The sequence below is a fragment of the Rhinopithecus bieti genome, unplaced genomic scaffold (assembly GCF_001698545.2).
Source record: "Rhinopithecus bieti isolate Rb0 unplaced genomic scaffold, ASM169854v2 scaffold_18644, whole genome shotgun sequence".
NCBI lineage: Eukaryota > Metazoa > Chordata > Mammalia > Primates > Cercopithecidae > Rhinopithecus > Rhinopithecus bieti.
The window spans coordinates 937666-954738 of NW_016809656.1; the positions used below are offsets into that span (position 1 = coordinate 937666).

The 17073-nt window shown below is 37.5% G+C and overlaps 1 protein-coding gene across 1 annotated transcript in view; it reads right to left on the minus strand.

Annotated features, from left to right (window-relative positions):
- EPHA6 (EPH receptor A6) overlaps nucleotides 1-17073 on the minus strand; it is a 960105-nt gene that overhangs the window by 543170 nt on the left and 399862 nt on the right. Inside the window, exon 4 of the mRNA XM_017889953.1 lies at nucleotides 2094-2249. Coding sequence (XP_017745442.1) covers nucleotides 2094-2249 — 156 coding nt within the window. The remainder of the gene's footprint in view (nucleotides 1-2093; nucleotides 2250-17073) is intronic.

A 17073-nucleotide genomic window follows, 5' to 3' on the forward strand; every position in this document is an offset into this window, starting at 1 on the left:
ACACATACACACACACACACACACCCCATAGAATGCTACTCAGCAATAAAAAGGAACAAAATAACGGTATTTGCAGCAACCTGGAGTTGGAGACCATTATTCTAAGTGAAGTAATTCAGGAATGGAAAACCAAACATCACATGTTCTCACATAACTGGTGGCTAAGGTATGAAGACCAACAACATAAGAATGATACAATGGACTCTGGGAACTGAGTGGGGAAGGATGGGAGGGTAGTGAGTGATAAAAGAGTACACATTGAGTACGGTGTACACTGCTCGAATGATGGGTGCACCAAAATCTCAGAAATCACCACTAAAGAACTTCCCCCATTAAACCAAACACCACCTCTTCCCCAAAACTATTGTTATAAAAATAAAAATTAAATAAAATCTAAATACCCCAACCTACTGAACAGACCCATTCATGGCCAAGCTTACCCCAGAGAAACCTTAAAACTGAGATCCCGACTATGATGACGAGATGGGAGCCTGGACACACCTCCCTCCTTCACTACCATTAATCTTTCTTCCCTAAGGGTTTTTTAAAGACCCACTCCACTGCTGATATCAACTAACTATCTGATGCTGCTCCTCCATTTCTGTTTAGACATAACAACTAACTAGCATTCCTTCCTGATAAGAGACCAACAACCATGGAGTATTTCTGGCCAGTCCAGAGTATGCTCAGTGAGGGTTTCTATGTCATCTGCTTCACCTTTTGACATCAGAGGGCTGAAAACTCCACCCTTGGATTGTGCTAACATGGCCATTTTTTGTACATGGGTCCCATGCTGAGGCATGAAATTCAATTGCACATGTGCATGTTTCTGCTTTCATAAATTTCATGACTCCTATAGCTTATTTAATATGTCTTTGACCACCTCATTCAGCATAAATCCCTGTCATTCTTACCACCCTCAAAATGCATGTCTTGGTCAGAGGCTATGTTTCCCAGCCTGCAGGATGGCCAGCTTGCAAGCTGTAACTCTTTATAAAAAATAGTTTCGGCCAGGGGCGGTGACTCATGCCTGTAATCCCAACATTTTGGGAGGCCTAGGCAGGTAGATCACCTGTGGTCAGGAGTTCGAGACCAGCCTGGCCAACATGGTGAAACCCCATCTCTATTAAAAATACGAAAATTTGCATGGTGGCATATGCCTGTAGTCCCAGCTACTCAGGAAGCTGAGGCAGGAGAATCGCTTGAACCCAGGAGGCAGAGGCTGCAGTGAGACGGGATCATGCCACTGCACTCAAGCCTGGACTACAAGAACAAAACTCTGTCTCTAAAAAAAAAGAAAGTCTCCTCTACCTTTTTCTAAATTTATATATTGTGTTTTTATGTTAACATATTTAACAAGATTTTAAAATAATCTAAGGGGTGATATTTTACTTTTGCATAGTTTAGCAATATATTAATATATTCACTTTTATTTTTTTAATGTACAAATATTTTACAATATTTTAATAATAGAAGAATCCAATTCATTTAAAATTATTGGTGTATACATTAAAATGTCCTTCACATTTAGATTTAACATTCCATTGCTTCTAACCAAAAATATTGGAGAGAAAGTAAGAGGTGAAATGTGGAAAAATTCAAAAATACCTGCCTTTAAAGATAAATGTCAAGGAAACTTGAACTTTTCTACATAACAATAACACAATGACTTTTAAAGTTTCCTCTGGAATCTCCCTCACACGTTAACTATATGGTCCTAAATTGATGTGCTTTAAAATAGTCAAGGGTTGAAGCAAAGAACAGAAGTTTTGTTCATAATTTCTCATGCAGCCTTCAACTGCTATAATTTCCTAAGGACAGATTATGGATAACGAAAACTTGTAGGGCCTCAAACCAGTGCTGTCATTTGTATATCATGAATCAAAACGAATTTTGAGGAGTAAACACATTCTTTACAAAGAGTTGAAAAGCAACTATGCTGAGTAGAGAGAGAAGCTTTTTCCTTGACTGTTATCACAGAAAATAGCATGGATAATGCCAGATTTTGTACATTTACTTATTTTTTAAATTTAGAATAAAAAGACCAAAAGGGTTGGAAACAGAATTTCCAAATCCAAAATGTATAGACTTACTGGTACATGCCATAGAAGGTGGGTCTTTTTCAGCTCGGAAATAACCCTTTTCACACTGACAGACAGAAGTTGCTTCCACGTATGTTAAACTGTGTGGAGGGCATTTAGAACATTTTGTGTTCCCAGCAAAAGCTTTATAGAATCCTGGTCTGCAAGCTGTAAAGAGAAAAAAAAATTAGTTATTATTGTTAGGATTATTTTACTTGTATATGTACAATATACTTTAATTTATATACACATTGGATCTCAGAGTACAGTGTTACACATATATAGAGAAGATACATATACTAAGATTAACAAATGAAATTAGTTATTGAGAGTTAATAAAACCACATTACAATCATATTTTAGCTGAGGCTGCTAATTTTTAAAATCATACCTCAAGTATACACAGATACACACACACACACTCACACAGGCACATGCACACAAAATATCAGTGCTTACCTAAGAATGGGGATGCCCACAACTGGCAGTAAGGAAAATGATTTTGTATTGTTACCAGAGATGGCATTAAGTAACATTAAATCACACTGCTCAAAATGTATTTACATTCTATTTTCCCTTCAGTTCTTGTGAGTAGACAAGAAGAAAATTCTGATTTGGTGAAAGTATGTCTTTGACACCTTTCTTAGTGGCTAAATTTTCTTTTGTGTATGCTTTAACTCTATTTTTTGATAGTTTATGTTTCCTTTTATAGTAATATTTTTAGAAATGATCTAGTAATTCAAAAGAAGCAAAATTATCAATTACACACAGTAAAATTACTATCAAGAGGTTGCTTATTCAATATCAACATCAACGGGGAGTGGTGGTATACAAATACACAACAATAGTCTCTTCAATAACTTGTCAATAAATAAATAGTATAGAGTTAATAAAAAGACTATCATTAAAATATTGTTCTAAAATTTTGAAAATTCAGAATAGATAAATAATATATAAGAAACCACTAACATTTTCATAATTGAAGTATTGTTTAAAAATATTTAACTACTAAATGTGATCTTATGACAGCAGTTATAAGACAGTGTATCATAAAATATTCAATAAATCTACCTTATACAGTTTGCCAATAAAATAATTGTTTTCTACTAAAATATGCAGTTTAAAATAACTGAACATATTTGACAGGGTAGGTCTGTTAATAATTAGCCAAAAATTAAAAAGTTGGACCTGAAATTTAAATAAATACCTTTAATCTATAACAACGTTTAAAATTCTAATATACTAGTCAATGTATAGAGAATATACAAATCTAAATGGGGATTTACATTCTGAATATTGCAATGGCATTTAAAATATTTTTTAAAGGCTTTTTATGTTATTTTGTAGAGCAAGACCATTTAAAATTAATTAGGAATATGTATGCCATAGAACCACAATATAAAATATATTTATTACACGTACATACATAGAACCCATAAGACACATAAAGAAGAATTATAAGCATACTGTTTTCTTCTTTTAATCAGCCATGCAAATTTCAGCCAAAGACATTGTTCAGAATATAAAGTAGCATGCTTATGACTTAATTTTGTGCTGCAAGACATTGTTACCTTTTCTTTATTGTCTTTGGTAGCTAAAACAAGAATTTAAATTACTTCTTATCTGATGCATTTTCGGTTAATTTTCCACTTCTTAGAATCTTTTCAGAATGCTTAGAACACCTCCTAAGATATTTAGAATAGGCTAGTTATGTTCGGACTGTTCTTGAGAACAGTCTAATAACTAGTCTCTCAGCAACTATTATTGCCCACTTTAATCCGTTCTTCAGAGTGATCTTCTAAATAATGTGTCTAACAGCAATATAAAGTGAGACACATATAAATAATTTTGAATTTTGTAGCAGCCACATTAAAATACGAACAAGAAACAGGTGAAATTATATTTTAATAATATATTTTATTTAACCCAATATATCCAAAATATTATCATTTCAACATTAAATCAACCATTGAAATATTTTACATTCCTTGGATTTTTAATTTTTTTTTCTCGAAGTATTTGAAATCCCGTATGTACTTTAGCAGATCTCAATTCAAACTAACTGCATTTCAAGTGCCTAATAACCTCACATGGCTAGTGAATATCATACTGGATAGCACAACTTTAAACACAGAAATCTATTCATTACATTCTTCTAGTTAAAAATTTTTTATAATTTTCCACCATATTAATGTTAAAGTTTAAAATATTTAAATTGGATTACAGTGTTGCCCAGGATTTGGCCCTGCCTACCTCTCCAACCACTTCAGATGAAGATACCCTTCCTGTACCTTCTCCGTTAAGGCTTTGCTCTTCTACAGTCTATGGTCAATTCAGTAGCTGACGATCTCCTTAAAACATGTATAAGACTGTGTTATGACTGGACTTAGAGCCTTCCATTGGCTTTCTCTTCCTCGGAGAGTAAAAGTTGTTGCCTTGATTATTGCCTCCCAAGCATGGCATGGTTTTGCTCCCCACACCTGTGACCCTGCTTTTCATTTCCTACCTTTTGTTCCTTCAGATACTTTGTTCTAGCCACACTGGCCTTTTCCAGAATCTTGGACACCCAAAGCTTGTTCCCACAACAGGGCTTTTTTAACACGTGCTCTTACTCAGCTATCTGGATGGTTTAACCCTTCCTTTATATCAGGTCTTTGTTCAAATGTAACTAAATTAATGAAGCCTTTCCCTATTCCTGCTACACCCTGTTGCAATATTTCATAACAACTCTCCAAAGAACTTCACATCTGATACATGATGCATTTAATTTTTAAATCATTCCACAGTAAAATGTATGCTCCAACAAGGGAGATCTTTTTCTTTGTTTTGTTTTCTAAAATGTATTTCCAGGGTCTAGAAAAGTGCTAAGCATTATTAGACCCTCAAATGAGGCATATTTGGCAAATAAATGAATGAATTGCCAAAGACCTCCTTTAATTTCTATAGTTTTACCATGCTCTTTCTCCTGCTTTAAGACTTTTTCTCTGTTGAAAAGTCTCTTCCCTGTATCTCTACCCCATGACCCACGTATGTTGCCAATTCCTCATAACCCCGATGACTCTGTGATTCACTTATCTTTCAGCTCGCACTGCTTTAAGAGGGCCATTCTGACTTCTTAGGTCAAATTTAGTTTCTCAAAGGACCTAGGCCTTTTCTGCATTAGTTAGCCCTTGGTAATTACCTGTTTAATGGCTGTAAGCACCACAAGAGCAGGTTTGCCCAGTGCTTAGTGCTTGTCATAATGTAGGTGCTCAATACATACTTGTTTAATTGAACTGGATAGTGTGTGAGTACTCTGCTAATTAAATTAGTGTAGAAGATTATGCATATCTACCTAATGCATGGTCTGATAATGGCACAATTCATCTTTCTATAGATTTATATGTTTTCTGCTTAATGTATTATAGGTAAGGGATGAAAACAGACAGTAAATATCTTGAAAGTGATTTAACTGTGTCTGAAAATGATTATTCTAATATTGTAAGATGACCTAGCTATATTAACAACTTTCCATTTGAAATTATTATTAATGTGAACTTGGATATTACTCCTAATGCAAAAAAAAATACATATATAAATTGGATATAGGGGCAGTAACTTTCAACTGTCCCTAATTTCAAATATTTTTATACATCAACTTGCCTTTTAAATCCTTAAAATTTTGAACTCATAACATATATTTGGGTTACTTCAATTTTTCTCTATTTTGATGTTAACATTTAGTATAATATTTCATTTAAAAATAAAGAATTCTGTTGTTAGAAAATTACTATTGAGGCACTGAAAGAGATCAAATGAAATAATGAAATCCACAGGCAGATAGCCCGGGCGGCGCCTTGAGCCTAGCTAAAAGTTGACCCTAAAGGCAGACAGCCCGGGCGGCGCCTTGAGCCTAGTTAACAAGTTGACCCCGGACCCAACCGATAATGTTATCTATAGATTTCAGATGTTGTATAGACAAGCATTGTGAAAGTCCCTGTCTTGTTCTTTTTCTGTTCTAAATTACTAGTGCTTGCCATATATCTCTCAAACTTCCTGAGCCCAGTATAAACATATCCCTCCATATATCTCTCAACTTACTGGGCTCATCCCACTACATGTCTCCCCACCATATATCTCTCAATTCAAAGACTATCATATATCTCAACTTTAGAAAGACACCACCTGGAAAGTCCCCGATAAGAGCACAGTTGTTTGTGAGAGCGCGGGAACCAATAAAAAAACTGCTAAATGTATAGACTTAAAATGTTAACCAATTGTAATGCTGTAACCTAGAGAATTCCCTCATTCCTCTGCAACTTTACAAGTCCTGTTTACATTAGGCTATAAAAGGCAAGCGCACGCATTGTTCAGGGCCCTCTTGTATGTTGTAAAATGGAGGGACCAAGTTCGAACTTGCATTAAAGATCCTTGCCGCTTGGCTTTGACTCTGGTCTCTGGTGGTCTTTTTCGGGGAATAAAAGGTCTGGGCATAACAGCACTCACATTCTGTTACACAGCACACATTAATAGTGCACAGCATATACCTCTCAGATCATATCATATTAGATTACAACTATTGTGTCATGTGTTATCTCAGCTTTGTGCAACTGCCACAAGCCAGAGATGGCCCTCAATATTATAGTATCCACAGTGTCGACCATATTTCAGGCACATATTTAGTTTTAGGTTTTTTTTTTTTTTTTTTTTTGAGAAGGAGTCTGGCTCTGTTGTCCAGGCTGGAGTGCAGTGATGCGATCTTGGCTCACTGCAACCTCTGCTCCCAGGATCAAGCAATTCTCCTGCCTTAGCCTCCTGAGTAGCTGGGATTATAGGCACCCACCACCACATCCGACTAATTTTTGTATTTCAATAGAGATAGGGTTTCACCATGTTGGCAGGCTAGTCTCGAACTCCTGACCTCAAGTGATCCACCCACTCGGCCTCCCAAAGTGCTGGGATTACAGGAATGAGCCACCGTACCCGGCCTTTAATTTTTATAAACACTGTAAAAATAGAATGAAGGTAAATAAATGGTGAATGCTAATACCTAACATGAGATAATTGCATAAGTATTCTGTGTATCTATTCAATTAGTGGTCTTAGGTTTTGTTAGAATTGGGTTTTAAATGGGATATCAGTACTTATGTCTTGAGAACTTTTCAATTTCTTTCTTATATATTCCTTCGTTCTCTACTACTTCCTTATTTTTCTGTTTATATTATAGGATGTGTAAACTTCTTGCTTTCCAGAAACAAACGAGTGAAGATAAGAATGTTTTCCAACATATGTCTACATTCTACAGAATCACGTTGGAAAGCTACAGGTTATCTAACGAAGTGATTTCTAATATTTTTTCCTTTAGAAAAATCTATTTGGTTATAGACCATGCATTACCTTTTTTTTTTTTTTTTTTTTTTTTTTTTTTTTTTTTTTTTCTTGAGACAGAGTCTTGCTTTGTCACCAGGCTAGAGTGCAGTGATAGGATTTTGGCTCAACGCAACCTCCAACTCCCTGGTTCAAGCGATTATCCTGCCTCAGCCTCCTGAGTTGGGTTTACAGGCACGCACCACTATGCCCATCTAATTTTTTTATTTTTAGTAGAGCCGAGGTTTCACCATGTTGGCCAGATGGTCTCGATCTCCTGACTTCCTGATCCGCCTGCCTTGGCCTCCCAAAGTGCTGGGATTACAGGCATAAGCCACCACACCTGGCCTGCATTACCTTTTTAATTTCTACTTTTAAGTTTTTCCCCATAATAATAAAGATTTATTATTTAAATCTCTACAACTTTTGGAATAGTGCATTCATCTCAGGTCTGCCTGTCTCTGCTTTCTCCCTGCTCATATGCACTCCACAGTTTCTGCAAGTTACGTTTCTAAATAGCAGATACGGCCATGCTATTCTCTATTGTCTATAGTAAGAGTTTAGCCTTTTTGTAAAACCAGACCACTGCACTGATTTGTACAGACTGAGTTGGTTAGGCTTTGTGTCCCCACGCAAATCTCATCTTGAATTATAATCCTCATAATCCCCATGTGTCAAGGGAGAGACCAGGTGGATATAAGTGAATCATTGGGGTGGTTTCTCCCATGCTGTCCTTGTGATAATGAGTGTGTTCTCACAAGATCAGATGGTTTTATAAGGGTCTCTTCCCCCTTCTCTAGGCAATTCTCCTTCCTCTTGCCTTGCGAAGAATGTCCCTTGCTTCCTCTTTGACTTCTGCCATGACTGTAAATTTCCTGAGGCTTCTCAAGACATGTTAAACTGGCAGTCAAACCTCTTTCCTTTATAAATTACCCAATCTTGGGCAGTTCTTTATAGTAGTATGAAAATGGAATACAGTAAGTTGGTACCAAAGAGAGTGGGGTACTGCTATAAAGATACCAAAAGTGTGGAAGTGTCTTTGGAAATGGGTAACAGGCAAAAATTGGAACAGTTTGGAGGGCTCAGAAGAAGACAGGAAGATGTGGGAAAGTTTGGATCTTTCTAGAGATTTGGAGGGCTCAGAAGAAGACAGGAAGATGTGGGAAAGTTTGGAACTTCTAAAGGCTTGTTGAATGACTCAGACCAAGATGCCGATAGTGATATGGACAATTAAGTCAAGGCTGAGGTGGGCTCAGATGGAGATAAGGAGCTTATTGTGCACTGGAATAAAGGTGACTCTTGCCATGCTTTAGCAAAGAGACTGGTGGCACTTTGCTCCTGTCCTAGAGATCTGTGGAACTTTGAACTCATGAGAGATGATTTAGGGTACCTGGCAGAAGAAATTTCTAAGCAGTAAAGCATTGAAGATGTTACTTGGGTGCTCTTAAAAGCATTCAGTTTGATACATTCACAAAGAGACAGTTTGAAATTAGAACTTATGTTTAAAAGGGAAGTAGAGCACAAAATTTTGGAAAATTTGCAACTTGATAATACAATAGAAAAGAAAAACCCTTTAATTTTCTGGGGAGAAATTAAAGCTGGCTGCAGGAATTTGCATAACTAACAAGGAGCTGAATGTTAATTGCCAAGACAATGGAGAAAATATTTCTGGGGCATTTCAGAGATATTCACGGCAGTACTTCCCATCACAAGTCTGGAGGCATAGGAGGGAAAAAATGGTTTCATGGGCTAGGCCCAGGGCGTAGCTGCTCTGTGCAGTCTTGGTACATGGCACCCTGCACCCCGGTCACTCCAGCTTCAGCCACGGATAAAAGGGGCCAAGGTACAGCTTGGGCCATTGCTTCAGAGGTTGCAATCCCCAAGCATTGGCAGCTTCCATGTGCTGCTGGGCCTGCAGGTGCACAGAAGACAAGAATTGAGCCTTGGGAGCTTCTACCTAGATTTCAGAGGATGTATGGTAATGCCTGGATTAACATTTAGTATAATATTTCATTATACAGCAGACGTCTGATGCAGGGGCGGAGCCCTCATGGAGAACGTCTACTAGGGTAATGAAGAGGGAAAATGTAGGGCTTGAGCCCCCACACAGAGTCTCCACTTGGGTACTGCCTAGTGGCGCTGTGAGAAGAGGGCCACCATCCACTAAACCCCAGAATGGTAGACCACCGACAGCCCGCACCATGTGCCTGAAAAAGCCAGAGACACTCAATGCCAGCCCATAAAAGCAGCCAGGAGTGGGGTTGTACCCTGCAAAGCCACAGGGGTAGAACTTTCCAAGACTGTGGGAGACCACTTCTTGCATCAATGTGACCTAAAGTGAGACAGGAGTCAAAGGAGATCATTCCGCAGCTTTAAGATTTGACTGCCACACTAGATTTCAGACTTACATGAGGCCTGGAGCCCTTTTGTTCTGGCAAATTTCTCCCATTTGGAATGGGTGCATTTATCCAATGTCTGTACCTCTATTGTATCTGGAAACTAATTCACTTGCTCTTGATTTTACAGGCTTATAGGTTGAAAGGACTTGCCTTTTCTCAGATGAGATTTGGACTTGGAATTTTGGGTTAATACTGAAATGAATTAAGACTTTGGGGGGCATTTGGGAAGGCATGATTGGTATCATAATGTGAAAGGGATATGATATTTGGGTGGGGCCAGGGCAGAATGATTTGGTTAGGTTATTTATCCCCAATCAAGTCTCACCTTGAATTACAATTCCTATAATCCCTATGTGTCAAGGGAGAGACCAGGTGGAGGTAATTGAATCATGGGGGTGGTTTCCCTCATGCTATTCTCATGATAGTGAGTGACTTCTCACAATATCTGATGGTTTTATAAGGGGGTCTTCCTACTTTGCTAGGCACTTCTCCTTCATCGTGTCTTGTGAAAAAGGTGCCTTGCTTCCCTTTTGCCTTCTGCCATAATTGTAACTTTCCTAAGGATTCCCCAGCCATACTGAATTGTGAGTCAATTAAACCTTTTTTAATAAATAAATTACCTTGTCTCAGGCAGTTCATTTTTTTTGTTTTCTTTTTTTGAGATGGAGTCTTGCTCTGTTGCCCAGGCTGGAGTGCAGTAGCCGGATCTCAGCTCACTGCAAGCTCCGCCTCCCGGATTCACACCATTCTCCTGCCTCAGCCTCCCGAGTAGCTGGGACTATAGGCGCCCGCCACTGCGCCTGGCTAGTTTTTTGTATTTTTTAGTAGAGACGGGGTTTCATCGTGTTAGCCAGGATGGTCTCGATCTCCTGACCTCGGGATCTGCCCGTCTCGGCCTCCCAATCAGGCAGTTCTTTATAGCAATATGAAAATGGACTAATACTGGCCGGGCATTGTGGCTCATGCCTCTAATCCCAGAACTTTGGGAGACCGAGGCAGGTGGGTCAAGAGGTCAGGAGATTGAGATCATCCTGGCTAACACAGTGAAACCCCGTCTCTACCAAAAATACAAAAAAATTAGCCAGTTGTGGTGGCGGGTGCCTGCAGTCCCAGCTACTTGGGAGGCTGAGGCAGGAGAATGGCGTGAACCCAGGAGGTGGAGCTTGCAGTGAGCCGAGATCACGCCACTGCACTCCAGCCTGGGGAAGACAGTGAGAGTCCATCTAAAAAAAAAAAAAAAAAAAAAAAAAAAATAACCAGAAAAAAAGAAAAAAGAAAGAAAATAGACTAATACACAGACTGAGAGCTAAGAATGATTTTACATTTATTTTTTCAAGATTGGGTCTCACTCTTTCATCCAGGCTACAGTGCAGTGGCATGATCACAGCTTACTGCAGCCTCCACCTCCCATGCTCAGGTGGTCCTCCCACATCAGCCTTCTAAGTAGCTGGGACTACAGGCATGCACTACCATGCCCAGCTAATTTTTGTATTTTTTGTAGAGAGGAGGTTTTGCCATATAGTTCAGGCTGGTCCCACTCTTCTGTGCTTCAGTGATCTGCCTTGCCTCAGTCTGCCAAAGTACTGAGACTACAGGCATGAGCATCTGCACCCAGGCTTTATATTTTTAAATGATTATTTAAGTATATGAGATTCTAGATTTTCGACTCAGACTTCAAAGTCTGAAGTATATACTCTATGGCTTTTCACAGAAAAAGTATGCCAATATCTGGTTTCTAGAATAAAGTCCAAATTGAGATTAGCATTTAAGTTTCTTCAGAGATGGACTCACATCTATTTTTCCAAACTCAACTTCCACTGCTACAGAAATTTTAAACTTTTTGCCACTCCCTACATGGACCATATAATTTTCTCACAGCTTTACTGAAGTATAATTGGCATACACAAAACTTCAAATAAAGCATACAATTGGGTGTTGTGGTAAATCTACACAACTGTGAAAACTTTGCACAATCAAGACAGTGAATATATCTGTCAATCCCAGAAGTTTTCTTACAGCTCTTCATTTTGGGTATTTCCATTTTTATACTTAAAGTATGTTTCTTAGAAGCAGCACATACCTGGGTCTTATAAGAAAAATACTATATGACAATCTCTGCCATTTAATTTTGGTATTTAGATCATTTATATTTAATGTGATTACTGATATTCTTAGGTTTAATTCTACCTTGTTATTTGCTTAGCACTTGTCCCATGACTTTGTTATTTTCCTCTTTTCCTATGTTATTTTAGAAAAGCGACACACTTTTTATGATCTGTTTTATCTTCTTTGTTGAATATTTTTTATTTGTAAAATTTAGGTGAGCACTCACAGAGAACCTCTGCACCTCTCTGGAGTTGTCTTTTTGAAAGTCCTTTTGTCTGTCATACTGACGTTGTGAAATCTCACTACCTTGATTTCCCTGAACTCTCAGATTAATAGTCCATTAAGGAGTTTATAAGGTTTTATCAAGGTCCCTTCTCGCTGTGCCAGGGCCTAAAAATTTACTCTAAACAGTAAGTTGGGGCAATTGTAGGACTTTCCTCTTTCAATTACTATCTCTTGGTTATGGGATGTCTCATGTCTTAAATATGTTTTTTTCCCCACGTATTTTAAAGGAGTTTTCTTATCACAGATAGCAGATGTTACTCCATCTTGACCAAAAGTAAAAATCAGACTGCATGAGTCATCCTAAATTCTTATTTTTCTGTCGTCATATTTCACTGTCTTCTATAATGTCCTTTTCCTATCTACTATATCTAGTTTTCCAAAGACATATTTAAATAACTTATTTTAAAGTGCAATGTAATACTACCACCTCTACCAGAATATTTAAGATGAAATAAACACACAATACCAAATGTTTCTGAGAAAATGGAGCAATATGAACTCTAAAACACCACTGGAGGAGTTTAAGTTGGTGCTACCACTTTAGAGAACTGTTTGGCAGTACTTACTATAAATGAACATAGGCCTACCATTTGATATAGGTCTAACAATCCCACTCCTTACTATATGCCCAACAGAAAAGCATGAGATGAAAGGGGCCTATCCCCTTGCAGTAGCCATACTAATTTCCATTGCTACATGAGTTATTGATCCTCCATTTGATTTTCATTTTCTGAAATTTGTTGACATTGATATGCTTTACATGTCTGTCTTCTTGAAAGCTCATGTTGAAATGTGATTCTCAGTGCTGGAGATGGGGCCTGGTGGGAGATGACGGGATCATGGAGGTGGATTCCTCATGAACGGTTTAGAAGCATCCCCTGTTTATAAATGAGTTCTTGCTCAGTTAATTCATGCGAGACAAGGTTGTTTAAAAGTCTAGGACCACAACTTCCCCACCCCTTGCTCGCTCACACCATGGAATGTGCAGCCTCCCCTTCTCCTTCTACCATAATTAAAAGTTTCCTGAGCCCCCTCACCAGAAGCAGATGCTGGAGCTATGCTTGTGCTGCCAGAAGAATCACGAGTCAATTAAACATCTTTTCTTTATAAATTACCCATCTCAGGTATTTCTTTATAGCAATTAAGAAATGACCTAATACAGACATTGACTTTTCTCACCAGATGTATTTCCTTTTCCCTTTCCCTTTTGCTTTGTTCTTGTTAAACATTCTATATACCCTTATTCCTGTTAGTGAATTGTCAAAAGGAATAGAGGTAAACTGATATGTTCAATAAACTATGCTTAACAAAAAGCTTTTACCTTCCTAAATTTCAGATCATATAATTGGAAGAAGTATATTCAGTCAAGAATAATCAAATTACAAACATATCCTTATTTCTGAAATATGTTTTGAAATTTTTATATCAAAATATGTTTATAATTTGAGAAACTTTATGTGATTGCTTAAAATAACAATGAAAATGTCATACATGTGGCAAAAGTCAAAGTAAATTTTAGAGAAGACATATTAAAGGCAAACTAAATACGAATACAGTGATTGAGATATCACTAATTTTCTTCTTTTTCTTTTCTTTTCTTTTTTTTTTTTTGAGAAGAAGTTTTACTCTTGTTGCCCAGGCTGGAGTGCAGTGGTACGATCTCAGCTCACTGCAACCTCTGCCTCCTGGGTTCAAGCAATTCTCCTGCCTCAGCCTCCTGAGTAGCTGGGATTACAGGCACCCGAAACCACGCCTGGCTACACTAATTATCTTATAAAACAATTTCGCTTATAGATATTTGAAATTTCATTATCCACGGAAAACTGAAATCAGAATATTGAAGTATTGATTGAAACACAGCTGAAGACTGTGACTTTCAGTCACATACACTCACACACAAAGCATGTCTCTAATAAAGAATGAGAAATGAATAATCTGTTCTACTCGTACTTTCACAACTGAATGCTTAGACGATGTATTGTCAGCAGCGTTTTTAGGCTTATCCTTATCATCAGAGAACTGGAAGACAAAAAAATAACATGAGAAATCCTAGCTAGCATATCATGCTGTGTGGTTCTCATTGTTTGATGAAGTATTGAATTGTGTCTTGTGTGTCAGGAACTGATATTAATATAATTGACTGCTTTTCCCTCATGTTGTTCAATAGCCTGTAAGTTTAGATAAACCTGCATGACTTATCAGTAAAATATGTGATCTGCATCATTTCTCAAAATAATAGGATTGTTGAAAGAACTTTCAGAAACTGGCAAAAAATAATATCATTTATGTTTTCCTAGATACTGCTGTACAATAAATATTGTTGTCAAGTAATTAGCAAAAGCAGGGAAGATTAAGGAATTTAAACATAAGAAAACCGTAAAACTTAAGCGTGAATAAACATATATATGTTGTTTCTTCCGAATAACCTGATAGCATCCAATGAAATTCTCAAATTCACCAAATCCAAGTCTATAAATAATAAGGTTATATATTCAGTAAAGAATAATCAAATTACAAACATGTCCTCATTTCTGAAATACATTTTGAAATTTTTATTTCAAAATATGCTTATAATTTGAGAAACTTTATGCGATTACTTATTAACAATAAAATGTCATACATATGGAAAACTCAAAGTAAATTTTTAGAGAAAGATATATATTAAAGGGAAACTAAATATGAATACAGTGATTGAAATATCACTAATTTTCTTTTATTTTTGTTTGTTTGTTTTGTTGTTTTGAGACGAAGTTTTGCTCTTGTTGCCCAGGCTGGAGTGCAGTGGCACTCCATGCTTTTCTGTTGGGCATATAGCAATAGTACTGTGCTTCAAAATACTGAATCCAACTTTCTTCAGAGGATGTCTACTATAAAGAATACAGGAGGCCAGGTGAGGTGGCTCAAGACTGTAATCCCTATCACTTTAGGAGGCCTAGGTGGGTGAATCACTTGTGGTCTGGAGTTTGAGACCAGCCTGGCCAACATGGTGAAACCCCATCTCTACTAAAAATACAAAAATTAGCCAGGCGTTGGTGGCAGGCCCTTGTAATTCCAGCTCCTTGGGAGGCTGAGGCATGAGAATCGCTTGAACCTAGGAGGTGGAGCTTGCAATGAGCTGAGACTGCACCACTGCACTCCAGCCCGGGCAAGAGAGTGAGATTCCCTCCCTCTCACACGTACACACAAAGAACACATGAGATTATGATTAGATAATGTATGTAAAAGGGTACTAGCACTAATTCCAATTTCTTACTGTCATCAAATAAATGCTTTAATGAACTTCCCATTGAATAAATAGAAAAACCATTAGACCTACATAAATATACTGCAAGTTACATCAATTTAATCCCACAGAATCAGAGTAAAATGCTCTTGTTCCAGAAAGGATAAACACATGGCATCCTCTTTCTCCCACTTAACTATAAAATCTAGGCAGAATACACAAAGAAGCCATTTGAGGACTTGAAGTAGCAGTAGGCAGACTGGAGAAGACCAAAATGTGAAGTATCGCTGGGCTGATGATAAGTTTACCATTGTTCTCATTCATCTTTCTAATTCTCCCTCAACCGTTTCCTGTCCTGAATGAACTGGAAACTTGGAAGTGGACACGAGGCCATTGACAGCTCCAGGACAAGCCTGCTCATTTTAGCTTTAGGAGTGGGAATCAGAATTCATAATGCTTAGAGAGAATGTGGCAATGCCCCATCCATTTTTTCTTTTCTTGCTTAACTCTTGCCCAGTCCTCAAGCAATCACATAGTGATGGTGGTGGCGGTGGCCAGAAATGGGAACCACAGAAGCCAAAATTCTTAAGAAAGGTAACTTTCTTGTTTGTTCACTGAAGCTGTGCTTCCAAGAGGGTTGGGTCAACCTCTGTTGTGTTTCTTTTTCTCTCTGTCCTCCTCTCACATGACCCTGGAAGTGAATGCAGTTGCAGAAGGGCACAGCAGAGTGGAGGAAATAAAGCCTCAGCCTTCTCGCCACAGGATCTTAGAGAAAAACCACAGGAAAGCAGAAAGTACCCGGAGAACATGGAGAGAGACAGAAGCTTAGAAAAGCAATCCATAAACTTGTTTATGAACTCTTGGGCTTACTCCGAAATGCACACATGTGGATTTTATTCTATTTAACATGCCAAAGACTTAAGAACTAGACCAAGACCAGGACCCAGGTATCAGACTAGCAGTCAGGTTTTTAAACTTCCGGTTATGTAAAGAAGAGGACATCAACATAGAAATCATATACTGTTGTTTTCAGTTAGTTATTATTATTATTATTTTTTTGATGTGGCTATTTTGACACACTCAGAAACAGGGGTTATATACACACACACAGGAAAACTATCACCATATTCCCGAATATCCTGAAATCAATATATATTTCCATACTGGCAAACTCAGGTAAGTCGCCATTAATAAGCATACAGTGAATGTATTATACCTCAATTTATCTTTTATCATCTTTTCTCATTCATAGATTTATAATTTACATGTTAAAGATGATTCGGAAAAAAACCACATACACTCAAGAGATGGACAAGTGTCAAGATTAGGACATTATTTGGAAAAGAGTTAGAAATGGTTTAGTAGTCGGAGGCTAGTGACAAGCAAAGTTAAAATTCTAAAGCTGCTTCTAGTGTGAGAATAAGGTAAGCATTTCTGCTCTGGAAGTTAAGATAAGGTATGTAGACCAAAAGACTTATAGCAACAGTTTTTAGGGTAAGGCTAAATTTTATTACCATTTTGAATATAATTTGGTAATCATATTCATACAACATAGAAGCCACTATGTTGTTCCTATAAATATTGATCACCCTTTAAATGTTCCAACATTTATCTTCTAATGTGATATTTATTT